Source organism: Mixophyes fleayi, chromosome 1, assembly GCF_038048845.1.
Source record: "Mixophyes fleayi isolate aMixFle1 chromosome 1, aMixFle1.hap1, whole genome shotgun sequence".
Classification (NCBI taxonomy): Eukaryota; Metazoa; Chordata; class Amphibia; order Anura; family Limnodynastidae; genus Mixophyes; species Mixophyes fleayi.
The window spans coordinates 107,671,387-107,684,920 of NC_134402.1; the positions used below are offsets into that span (position 1 = coordinate 107,671,387).

At 39.7% G+C, this 13,534-nt stretch overlaps 1 protein-coding gene across 2 annotated transcripts in view; it reads left to right on the top strand.

The window, feature by feature from the left end:
* Window positions 1-21: 21 nt before the first annotated feature.
* The window catches only part of ANAPC10 (anaphase promoting complex subunit 10), a 69,972-nt gene continuing 56,459 nt past the window's right edge, over window positions 22-13,534 (top strand). Inside the window, exons 1-4 of one of the 2 annotated variants that reach the window (XM_075199194.1) lie at window positions 23-166; window positions 1,894-1,954; window positions 3,074-3,194; window positions 4,185-4,275. In XM_075199194.1, coding sequence (XP_075055295.1) covers window positions 3,080-3,194; window positions 4,185-4,275 — 206 coding nt within the window. In that variant the 5' untranslated portion in view covers window positions 23-166; window positions 1,894-1,954; window positions 3,074-3,079. Of the gene's footprint in view, window positions 167-1,893; window positions 1,955-3,073; window positions 3,195-4,184; window positions 4,276-13,534 lie in introns of both variants that reach the window. The other variant, XM_075199204.1, reaches the window with a different exon arrangement.

The following is a 13,534-nucleotide window of genomic DNA, read 5'->3' on the forward strand; positions in this document are numbered from 1 at the left end:
CTGACCACTCAACGCTCATCCTGCCAGTCGAGCCTGTGACGTCATCAAGAGGAGCCAGAGTGTCAGAGACTGGCGGTTTAGCCAAGAATCGTTTGAAGTGAATGTGGTACTAGAGGGAATGGAGTGACAGCCGTGACCTGCCCCGGTCCGCTCATCGTAGTACGAAGTAGGCATGGTGTGCCAGTGACTGGTACCGCGCTACACCCATTCAGCCCGTGCATTCAACTTATTTCTTTATTCTGTTCTGCATAGCTGCCCATAGCCTTGATTTCTCAAACATTTTTGCTACGGGGCGGGTGCATCAACTCTTATTATGTATTATATGCACTTTAGATATTAATCCTAAATATTAGTACAATCGTGTTTAATATGTAGAATACACAAATAATTGTGCAGTGCAATTTCTCATTATTAAAAAGACATATTTTGCAGGGTTAAAGCATAGAATTCTTAGGTACATTTTTAGGCTAGGTACACACTACAGGTTTTTCAGCCAAATATCAGGCCAAACACCCGATATCGCATTAGTGTGTTAGTTGCACGATGAACAACAGTCGTTCCAAACTCCCGATTGTCGTTTTATTTTATTGCTCATCCTGTTTGAAAATCTAATTCCATCCGCCTTCCGATCCTGCAGTGTGTATGCACTCCCACGACTGCCCAGAGAGAGATAGAGTAAGAACCTGTTACTGTGTCTGTGGTGTTAAATGTACAGAGTGCTATAGGTGGAATAATTCGTTCGTTCTGAGACTGCATTTTGTTTGAGTCACAGAAGCAAATTAAATTTATAATGACATTGTGGAAAAGTCAAAAGTTCATTTTGGGTCTTATAATCGGTGTGATAGGGATGACCTGCAACACTGCGCTTGGACCAGATGAAGAGCACAGATCAGAAAGTAAATCATGTTTAGTGTGTACACATGAATCGGCAGATTGCTTGGAAATTCAGTAGTAGGTAAAACCGCTGTAGATAACACATTGGTTAAAAAATTCTCTAGTGTGTACCTAGCCTAAGTAAATTGATGGCGATGTCCTGACATAAGATAGGATTGATTGTTATTCTGCTGAGTAAAAAAGTGGTGAGCAGCATTTGGCATAACTTAGATGTTTTCTTTGTCAGTTTATTTACAAACATAATTTTGAATTTGTTTGGCTAAATCTTTCCTCAGCACTACAAGAAATTCCCAGTTAGAAATTAAGTTGATGGGTACATTTAAGGATACTCATGTCATACACCCAACAGTGAATCAGGTGTGCAGGCCTTTTCCTGCCACTACCTTCTTTTCGTTCATTTAGGGCAGACCTGGACAGGTCCTATAGTGCAGGGATTTTTGGTTTTTCTTTTAGTAACTTTCCAGGCTGACTTTCTCTACATGTCACTGCTATGTCTACTGAAGGATTCCTGCCTGTGAGACGACATAGTGCGCTCTCTCCTTTTCTTGTGCATGTCATTTATTTTAAGATGGTAAATTAAACTGTGGCATAATGTCAATAAAGCTGGCTGCAAGTGGGCTGATCCTGATGCTTAACCTGGGCGCCAAGTGATGTTATCAATGGGCAATTTGGCCACACATGCCCAGAATACTTCCAGTATTTCTGATGCCAGATAACATGGTCCGAAGATGACTTGCAAACACCTTTTTTTTTTTTTGTGGCCTCATTAACTAACATGCCTAGTACTAATCCAATCAGTTTTGAGCAGATTGGGCATCTCCATAGTTTTTCAGGTCACATATGCTGTAATATTGGGCCAGTTGCCTAATACAGGCTGCAGAATTGAAATATCTCGCTCTGTGTGTGGCCAGCATAAATTTACTTCAGTGTCTTTACTCATGGAGACTTGCCACTCCAATGTTTTTCTTATGATATATATTTTCTACTTTTCTTCTCCAGGTCTTCTAAACTGGACTGATTCTTTCTATTATAGTAGACCTTCACAAAGAATATTAGTCAGGTTTGTGTGTTTAGTCTTTTTACATTTTCTTATTGCACTGTTTTAATTTAAGAGCATATGTCACGTTTGAAGTACGCAATAAATATATTCTTAACACTGATTACGTCTTGCATGTAATTTAAACAGAATATTCATATTCACATGTTCATCACTCGCAGTTCTTCCTTATATGTTCAAGAATTCCTCACCCAGCTATAATTACCATCTCTACCCTATGTGATCACCAATTACTTTACAGTATGCAACCAAAGCATCTGCAAATTAGTAATTGCAGAGCTATGCAAAGTGTGATTCTTGTCTGTCCTCTGTCAGCCTCTATTTACCTGAATGCTGGTTTTCATCGAAAGGCTATATTAATAAGTTGGTTTTTAACAAGGCTGTATTATTATGCTGGTTGTCATTGCAAGACTTAATGAATGTGTTGCCGGTCGGTGGTTGTTACAATTAATATGACGCTGGACATTGAGAGAAAATATTCATATTGTTTAGCATTTACAAGGCCACTATTACTATGCAAATGGTTTTTGGGTGGCTCTTTTTATATACCTGTGGTCACAGGATTACCCTATTAGTACGGTGGTGAATATTAATGGGATGTTTTATACATTACTCTGTATCTGTAATACTATACTGGTAAACATTTAGAGGCAGTATTTATATTTGTATGCTGGTGATCATTGGATAGCTGTATTAATAAGTTGATGGGAGATAGTTTTAACATACCTTGGGTGTTTAAACTAATATGCTGGTGTACTTTGCTGGTCTTTATTAATATGAAGCTGGTGATTTTGGGGCTTTATTTATAATGCTGTTCATTGGGAAGTTGTGTGAGTTTGATACTGATCATTAAGGATCGTATTTTCATTTTGTGGGCCTTTGATTTACCTGACAACCACTGCTCTAGAATACTTCTGACCAACTTTTTAATTGTTATTTAACATTGGTATTTTGTTAAATTAATGGTACAATTTATTTCTCTTGGGGTCATTAGATAATATTGATTATTTAACCTCTTATTTAAAATGTGTGCATTCTGTTTGAGCTGTGTGGCTTATGTGTTCACTGTACAGAGTTAAGTAAATTAAGTTTGTTCTATTTTTTGTTTCTCTCTACAAATAGTTGGAAATGACAACACCCGGCAAAACCCCACCTGGGGCCGATCCCAATCAGCTGAAAAGAACTGGCACTGTACGAGAAATTGGCTCTCAGGCTGTTTGGTCTTTGTCGTCTTGTAAGCCAGGTACTATTTTAATTGAGTATGATATTTGCTAAGAGCGAAAAGAATTTGCTCAGTGTGATTTTAATATTTGGTTCAAATGTTGTTATCGTAATTAGTATTTTTACTGAAATAAAATTGCAAGGAGGCAGAAGATGTGATTAAAAAGTTCCACCCAAAACTGAAAATTCATAGGCATTTCTTTCATAAAGGTGATAATTTTTTATTTATTTATTTTTTTAGCATAAATTACTGTGGTAGACTATAATCATTTTTCCTTAGTTTGTTTCTTTGGGTTGCTATTAATGGTTTATAATTCTGCACAGTGTCATTGACTACCATGGTAACCACAGTCACATGATATCATTAGCAGAGAGGCTTTAGAACACCCTTAGGAGCTCAGTCAGCTCTGATTACTGTAAAATCCTCCCCTTCATTCTCCTCCCTCTGTCTTCACATGGTATTCTGTTTTCAAGTACCCAGATATTGGATCTGGGTATTTGAAACCCCCAGTGATGTTGGGTAAATGATGTGGATGGGGGTTGGGTCTAGTGTTTCCATTTCCTAGCAAGTCAAATTGGTCCCATTTGTAAAACAGTGCTTCTGCATTATCCCAGCAGCTCTCGCAGCACAATGCGTTGGGTGCCGTGCACAAGATTCCGAAGTCATTGATAACTTGCAATTGACATACAAATACTGTATGTGACTTGGAATGTATTATGAAGCCAGGTTCAGAATGAGTAGAATGGCAAATGAATTTCAAACTGCAAACAGCTCTCCTATAGCAAACGCAGTGCGGCACTGTGTTTTTGCTAGATGAGTACTACTACTTTAGTATGTATTGCCACAGGCGCTATGTAGTTGCATTTTTTTTAGGTGGAGGACCACTTTAAAAGAAAACAGGACAAAAGCAATGGGTCAGTGATAGCACATTTCTTTTTGTTTAAGCAGTCTGCCTTTTTGAAATCTTTTTCAATTATCCACTTTACATAGTATTTGTTTTATTTTTCTAAGGATTTGGAGTCGACCAGTTACGAGATGACAATCTTGAAACCTACTGGCAGTCTGATGGATCTCAACCTCATTTAGTGAACATTCAGTTTCGGTACATATTTTTGTTTTCAATAATTTATCTAAACTTTGGTGGAGTCTTGAATACATTTTAAGACAAAAGGGCTGTTGATAAGAATTATCTATATCATCATTATGAAAATGTATTTATGTAGCGCCAGCAAACTTCGTAGTGCTTTACATATATTGCTGAAAAGTTGAGTTCCAGGAGGTTGACAAAGAGGGAGAGGCAGCTTTCTGGGCCACCCTGCTAAATATATCTTACTCTGTTTTATTCATAAAGGATACAAATTGCTAAACTAACACTACTCATGAACCTTTCTCTTCCAAATGGGTATGACCTCACCTAAATACCCCACAGCCCTAAATACTTCTCACGGTTCCAGATCAATCAGTTGTGTGTCTCAAAGGAATTGGTGATATTTGAAGGTTTCATCTTTTTGCTTACTGTGCAAAACAATGAAGATCAACTGAATTAAAACATTGCCCATTCATAAATCAGTTTATATTTATTTTCTTATAACATTTCTCCCCTTTTATGTTATCCTGAAGAAATGGCACTGTAACACTTACTGTGGTATGCTGTCAAAATTAATCTTCATTTTCTACACTCAAATATATTCACATTATTCTCTTCACCTGACACAGCATTATGTTTCTGTAATTTACATAAAAAAACTTCCCCTCTCAACACCTCTCCAATGTACAAGCCTTGTGGGAGGAACAGAACCCATTTTGGGCTCATTTATAACAGTGCATTTGCTGTTTGAAGCTCACTTCTATCTTTATGAATGAGTGTTACAAATGTTTACAATTGCAAGTTTAAATATTCTTGACATTTTTTTTGTGTGATATAGCCTGTTAGTGGCTATTATTAATACAATGTTTATGACGAAAAAATGTTTTCGTTTTTTTATTCAGTCTGTTTTATGGATTATAGTGTTACACAAACTAATGTATCAGTGCTAGTTTGTATAATGCAAAAAAGCCTAATTTCAAAATATGACAGTTTGAATAACAATTGTGTCATCATTACTCAACATATGATGATTAGTTTCTAAGCAAATTGCCAATCTGGCAGAAGTTATATAGATTGATGCATAGGCGCATTATATTGGCTCCTACAGTGGAACAACTGAAACATATTGAGGGCTTTGGAACAGAACAACACCGACAGTGGTGGATACGGGGATCAGGTTTGGGGGGAATTGCGGGACTCGCATGCCCCTGTCTATCCATTCACCTGCTTTGAAATAAGTTTGGGTGATCCATCTACTTCCCCACCACGCAGGGAATCTTACTACAAACCTATCTGTGGAACTCTCCTCTCTGAGATATTCAGGCCCCAGCTATTAATCTTAACTATACATAATTTGGTGGCCATATTTATTTGTTAGTCATATTTGTAATTTGTTGGTCATATTGATTGTGGTGGGCGATGTTTGTAACCCACTCTTTCTAGGAAGGCACAAGTCTTGCAGGGATTGCTGGTTTGAGGAGTGGCAGGAAAGGGATGAGGGAATAAGGAGGATGGGGTGTTACTAGACGGTAGGGAACTATCAAATATTCAGTAATTATGAACCTTGACTAAACCTGTATACACTAAGAAGTAAATTACTCTGCTCTTAGTTTACATGGGCCCATGACCAAAAATAGTGTTTGAGGTGGCGTTAGTCACTGGGGGAGTAGTGACATTGACAACCATAAAACCATATTTGATCAACCTTGAAAGAAGAGATTTTTTAAATATTCAGTAAACCATTTACAACCTTTGTTTGTAACCCTGTTCTAGTCTAACCAAAAGTCTATAAAAAAAGATTTTCACTCACTGTAAAATTGATTTTTCCGACTCCATTGGGGGACACTACGAGACATTGGGTATAGTAGGTGGGACTAGGAGTTTAGGCTCTTATCAACTTGTTTGTTCCTCACACTCCCCTACTATGCCCCTGCTTACCAGCTCAGACCTCAGTTGTTTGCTGAGTGCCTAGGAGATAGGCCACTTTAGTATAGGCTCCTGCCTATGCTTTAATTAGATATAGGTTTTCCTGTTTTTATTTTACTTTCTTTTACAGATGCAGCGCAGGGATCGAACTCAAGACCCAGAGGAGTGAATAGCCTGTCGGCTTCTTTCACTCTGGGTCCCTGCGGAGGAGGGAGCAGCAGTGTGAGCTCGCTCACCCCTCGCACCATTGTTGGTGGCCTGTCCCTCCCATTGATTAATGAGCAACAGGGGGACATAATGTAAGTCTGCCATAGAGGCAGCATTTATTTAGATGCACCATAGTGCAAAGACGGCCATACAAGTGGCCACATTCAGAGTTGCTAGTCGGGCGGGAGTGAAGCAGTTAACACCGACTCTGTCAAAGGGGGGGGGGGGGAACAAGAATTAGAATAAATGCATTAACCGTTAGACCAGACCATGGTACAAAGTACATTCCCTCTCACATGTCTAGGGATGTGGCAGTCATGAAAATGACTATAAGAAACCAGACTCTTGTGGACTAACAACCCACATTATAACCATTTCACCAACAGTGTATAGTAGGTGGAATTGGAGAATGGGCACTATAATTTTCAATCTATTTTTATTTTCAATCTATTTTTACTTATTGGCATTTCTCAGGGATGCCTTTCAAGGAATGGATAGCCTGTGGGCTTCCTCCACTCTGGGTCCCTGAGCAGAGGTGTGTTACCTGTGGGCTTCCCTCACCTCTGCCAGCTGAGCAGCCCTCTCCCTTCTCTCGCACTACGAAGGATGCCTTTGACAGGCTGACAGTCGTTACACTGACAGCCACAGCAGTTCTCCACGATCTGAGAGTACAGCTGGGGCTGACAACTCGACGGAGCAGTGAGCGCTTGCTAACATCACCCTAACAACAAGCATATTTTTTTAATGAAATGCAGCAGGGAACACTGCACAACAGTTCTTCTAGCAAGAGAACATCGCTAGCGGTCATAGCTCTAAGGGTCAGATGGTGAGAGCGCAAAACTAAGTTTTTATGTTGGCAAGCTACTGTGCTGCTCAGAGGGGTGAGAGCGGAGACAGCCTTTTTATACATGGGCACATTTGGTGAGCTTTTCCTCTGGAAGTGGCCATTTTCTCTCATGCAGCGGTGACAGACTGTACTGCTGCAGCTCTTCACTAAATCTGTGCCCTCCCATCTAGTACCAACCTCACAGTAGGCTGTATTTTCAATTAAGTGCTTTTCCACCTGTTCTCATACAGTGTAGTAGGTGCTATTTTGTTTTTAGGGACCAATTGTAGTGTAGTCAGTATTGGAATTACCCAGTATGTGACACACTAGTGTATATGCATTTATTTTTGCATTAGATCCTTATTTGTATTTAATAAGGTAGAGTGTCAGGTGTGATATTGTTTATATACATTTTTTATAAACAGAGATAAGGAACATGAATTTGTTGTATGCTATCCTTGCTCTGTGTTTTAATATTTCACCTATAGGTCTGAGAAAGAGACTTTCAATACTAACTGGTCCACTGGAAGGTCTGTGTAGCACTTTCTTGTACCAAATATAATTTTATGTTGTGAACAGTCTGGCACACTCCGCTGCAGCAGGTCAATTTTATTGGAGAGAACAGCTTGTGCAGCCATAGCACCAGAGCATGCTCACCATGGGGGACTTCCAAGACTAAGCGGGTCCACTTGAAAGTCTGTACAACACTAGTGTGAACGGTGCAGTTCTCTGTTGGGCACTCCTTCTCTTCATACTTTGTAATGATTGGTGGCCCTTCTAGTGTCCATGTCTCAGTTGAATTTATAACTTGTTTTCTTTAAAATAAAAAAAAGAATGCAGGGTATGGCTCCTTATTCTGTATGGTTATTGTATAAAATAGGAAGCTGGGGTCTGTTTTATGCTATTCTTTCTCTTTCCAAGACTTAAGAGTCTCCTGGAGAGTTTGTGCAACACTATACTTTTGAGCAGACAGACAAACGCCGCAGCAGTAGTTTTCCTTTATCGGAGAAAATGGCTTGCACGACCTTAGTGACAGAGCAAAGTGTACGGTGGGCTTCCTTAGTGGAGACGCCATTTTCCATGCACTTTTTTTCTCATGCTATGCTCTTTCATCTAGTATCGTTTGCACACAAGGTGGGCTGTAACATTATACTTGTTTGCTGCTTCACACTGTCCTACCTTGCAAAGGCTTAAGGTGTGTGTGACTCTATGCCTATAGTGGCTAGATTACGATTTACCGTACAACTTCAGTATTACACTGAAATATTAGACCTTGGATCCCTTGTTTTAATGGTGAGGTCTTACATTCCTGTTTCTTTGGCGTCTTCTTGTCTTTTCACACTAAGTATAGAATACCTACAGCATTGTTTGCACAGGGACTTCCAAGCCTAAAAAGCTCAGCTGGGAAGTCTATGCAACACTATACTGGCGCCATGTGTAACTCTCGCTTTTCTATTAGACAGTCTGACCCAGATGCAGAGTGTGAGACGGAGTGCTGTGATGAGCACTTTCTGCGGCTATGGAGGAAGTGTCTTGGGCTAAGTCACTGATGACATACAGAGCCGATCTCACTCGGGTACTATCTCGGGCCACAGAGGTAGGTGTACCTTTTCCTTCTCAACACACATACCTGCTAACCACTAGTGGAGCTTCCCAGGCAGAGGTCAGTCAACTATGAGTTTGGCTATTGCTGCTTCCTAATGGAACGTCTCTTAGAGGAAAACAGGCAGGCGCTGTATTCCTGAACCATTCAAGTCTTCTAACTGTTCTCTTTTCTGAAAGGATGGTGCGTTGGTTCACGAGCCTGAGAGGAAGGGTACTTGTGTAGGGGATGCCTCTAGTATACCCTGGATGGCTTAGTCCAGGTTGTTCGGTAGACTTTAGGCTTGGTGGCACCTGCGGTTATAGGTTTTTCTAAACTTCCTCTTTTTACAAAGACAGAGAAAACAGATGTACTGTTTTACACAGTCTCCTCAACCTGAGCTGTAAGTTCAAGTTGCTGGGGGAAAATTTGTTCTACTTTTCCGCCTCACCAACAGAAGAGTGTATTGATAACTGACTTCTCCCAGGGTAGATCCTTTCATTGCCCTCCGCTCTAGAACCACTGCCATACCAGGGTGCAGCCTCGCTCCTGGTTGGTATTTGTATATGGCGTGGTTTTCTTCTTCAGTCTGCACATGCAGCAGCAGGCATTTTATTCAGCCTGTTCAGGTATCTGGACTGGGGAAGAGCTCTTTTATGCCCATTAGCGCTACTACACCAAGATAGCCTGGGTTTTTGGCCCTTCCGTTACTTCGGGAGGATGAGAGCAGCTTTCACTAGCTGAAGTTTTAACTATTCGTGTTCGCAGGCCTGGCGAGAAAGGGACTTTCAGATTTCTGGCCATCTCTTGCGCTCTCGGGTCGTATATGTCGTGCTGTTTGGGACATTTCATTGTTTCAGGCACTGTCCATCTCTGCCTGTTGATGGTGTTTCTGGGGAGACATGTCTGCTTTGTTCTAAATTTCCTGATGTTGCTGGGTGTCCACGTACCTCTGGCACGGTTTCATTTCGGTCTGCTTCGGCTGGAGTTATGCATATGTAACAGTTTCACCCTTCAGGTGGACAAGCAGATCTTTCCTTTGTCCACAGCCTCACGTTCATCGCTCGCATGGGGGTTAATATGTCTGTCTAACTCGCAGTGGCAATGACCATGAGAGAATTATACGTCTATGGTCCTGGGCAGTGCACCAGGTTCAGGTGTTAGCAGCCAATATTGGAGTACTGGGAGATGGATGAAGGCAGATTTGGCCACATTGGGATCCTTCAAGGCAGTGATCTCTTCACATAGAGATGCTAGCTTGGCTGGTTTAGCGTTGTGGTCTGCCAGGGATGTTTTTCTTGGCTTTGTGTCTGTTTTTCTTGGCTCCTCAATGCTGTACAAATTCTATGGACTTCAGGTTGGTACACAAGGGGTGCTTGGCAATCCATTTACGGTTTTGCTGGGGGTTCCTATGATGCTGTTAGTGTTTGCACACTAAAATCAGTGTGGATGGCCGCCTTGTGGTGACTTCATTTTGGCTGCACTGGCCATGGTGTTCTGACATCCAGTGGGTGGCCTTCGTTCTGCCTTGCGGTTACTTCCTTTTATTTATTTTTTTATTATTATTTTTATTTAAAATTTGTATTACTTTTTATAGTAAGAATGTTATTAACAGCAACATATTAGTAAATATTTAAAATTATGCATATTTTATATTAAACTTGTTGTTATTTTTACAAAGCCAAAATAAACTTTATGAACCTTATATAAAATACTCAAAATAACGTTGATAGAGTATAAATAGGAGGAGAAAAGAGCTATGAAGACAAATAAAAGGAGAGGACATAAGGAAAGGTTAGGAAAGGATGGAGATAAGCTTTTATAATTGTATACTGTGGGTATTTACAGTGAAAAAGAAACAACCATAGTACCTGGTACAAATCTCTTTCATGATATTTACGCCAGATTACATTTTTATAAAGGGAAATTTAAACTGAGAAGAGGGCAAGATATGACTAAAAATATGGTATTAATAATATTACGTCTGGGTATGTAAAACATTAAAAAGTAGTAGATAAATCAATGTGTGAGGTGAGAGTGAAGTGTCTTTGAACTTTAACCACTGGAACCAAGTGTCTTAATTTTAATTCTCAACTGTTGTAGAACTAATATCACCTATATTCATAAAAAGATCAATTTTTAAGAACCGGCTATTTTTGGAAGAGAGGATGATATAGATTGATCGGTATTGTTGAGCAGTTTAGAAGCCAGAACAACGGATCATTAGGAATATCTTCCTCTAGGATCATGTTAGAAAGGTGTATAACATGTTCCTAAGGGGTTTTTACAACATATGATTCCACCATATGTGAAGTGGGTTGTCAAACTCTGAGGCATCTCCAACATAAAGTTGATGTTTCTATCTTCGCTTTGCTCAGGATATCAGGACATCTGTGCAATCTACATAGTTATTTATATTGAGTTTCAATTATACTTTTAAATGGTGAGCTAGCATGTAGCTGAATATCCCTCATCCTTTCAGCCTTTCTCTTTAGCTGTGCTTTGAGCTCCAAGAGTTGTAGTGTTTATTGTTACTTGTACCGTGCTGTTCCACCTTGTACTGCCCTATTGTTTGTTCCTGTACGGTGCTACGGACACTTTGTGTCCACTCTTAAATAATAATATTAATAACTTCCGAAAGATTTTAAGCCACTTACTTTCTTCAATTTCATGTCCCTTATCTCTTCCCCATGTTGTGGTGTAAATTGGTAAATGGTCATAGGTCTATATTTTTTTTTTTATAAACAGTTTTTATTGAGGTATACAATATCACATATACAATTGAATGCATTATGGAATAAATACATATTTTCACATTTTTTCAAACAATTCAATAAGTCATTAACATGCCCCATCTCCCATTCTCAAATAATCCATCTTGTCTAGGACTTAACCATTAGAAGGTGGAGATAAGTCAATCGGAGGGTCCGCTGAGACCATTCTTAACCCGTACCACTCAGTATTGTGGAAGCTATTCCAAAGTTGTGTACGTATGCTACGGGGTAAGAGAGTTATAAAGCTCTCCCATGCGTCAAAGAACTGCTTTACTCTAACCTCTTTCTGCAAAGACGTCTCTATCCAATCCATTCGGAATATGTGATAGAGCTTTTCTTTAAAAAGGGAAAACATAGGAGGGGAATCCTGGGCCCAGACCTGGAGTATGCTCTTCCTGGCCGCAGCAGAAACTGCTAATAGTAGTTTATTGCATCCTTTACTAACTTTGCAAGTATTTGGAAGTATTCCGAATATCGCCCATTCCGGAGATAGAGGCGCATAATTTACCAGGTGTGTATTTGAGAATCTCCAAATCTGGGTCCAGAATCGTTTAATTGGGGGACACTCCCAAAAACAGTGTATCAAATCCGCTCTCGGAGACCCACATTTCGGACAACAGTGTGATTCTGATAGACCTATCTGAAACCGACGAGACGGAGACAGATATGCCCTATGATAGATATTTAGGAACATTTCTGTGTAGGTCATGGCCGGTAATATTTTAATGGAATTGGTCAGTGCCTTTAAAAGAACCTCTGGTGTCAGGTGAGGAAATTGTTCCTGCCACAATGAAAGGCCAGTTTTAGAATGGTTATAGTCAAATTGGGTACGTAATAGGGAATAATGCTGTGAGATGGCTTGACGGTTCAGGGGAGGTCTCGAAAGCATAGCCTCCAAGGGATTATCCTAATCCTCCGGAGAGATTTTACGTAGTACTGTATTAATGTAATGCTGGCATTGAAATATTGATAAATGATAAGGGGCTAGTTGTGGATAAGTAGAGCTTATTTGAGTATAGGTCATAGGTTTTCGCAAATTTGCATCAATTAATGATCTTATTTTAGTAATTCCTAATTTCGCCCAGTTAGTAAATGGGAAGGAAGCTGATCCGTCCTGAAAGTTAGGGTTGTTTAATAATGGGAGGTTCATTGAGATATAAGGGCTTAAATGGTATATGTGGCAAAGCCTATGCCAAAGTTTACGCACAGTATACAAGATTGGATTATTTATAGTTTGAATTGGAAGTTCTTTTTCATGTAGATGAATAAAGGCTAATAAGCTAAGGTTAGGAATAAAATTCTGATCTAATGTAGTATTAGTATAAGTATCCGTGTTATGCAACCAGTCTTTAAGGTGTCGCAATTGGGCCGCTTGGTTATATTTGGTAGCATTTGGTAAATTCAGCCCTCCTCTATTTTTTGACTGTTGTAATTTGATCAACCCAATACGCGGTTTTTTGGAATTCCAGATAAAACGTCTAAATTCTGTATCCAATTTCATTGCATCTGATCTGGTCAATAATAAGGGTAAAACTTGTAATGGATACAATAGTTTAGAAATATGATCATTTTAATTATGTTTATTCTACCTCCATAGGAGAGGCATAGGTGTTTCCAACCTTTCATCTCATGTTCCACTACATTTATCACCCTAGAGATATTAAGGTTATATAGAGAGTGAATATCTTTTGGTAGTTGGATGCCCAGGTATGGCATGGCCGACTTTGCCCATGTAATGGGAATATCCCTTGCCCATGTTGGGACTATGACACCCTTTCCCAGATACATAGCAGTAGATTTTTCAAAATTGACAGAGAACCCAGAGACAGAACCAAACTCCACTATTCGGTCCATTAGAGATCTAAGAGAGACTTCAGGATTAGATATGTAGATCATTACATCATCAGCAAAAGCTGTAATTTTGATTTCCTGATCTCCAATCCTTATTCCCTCCAGTTG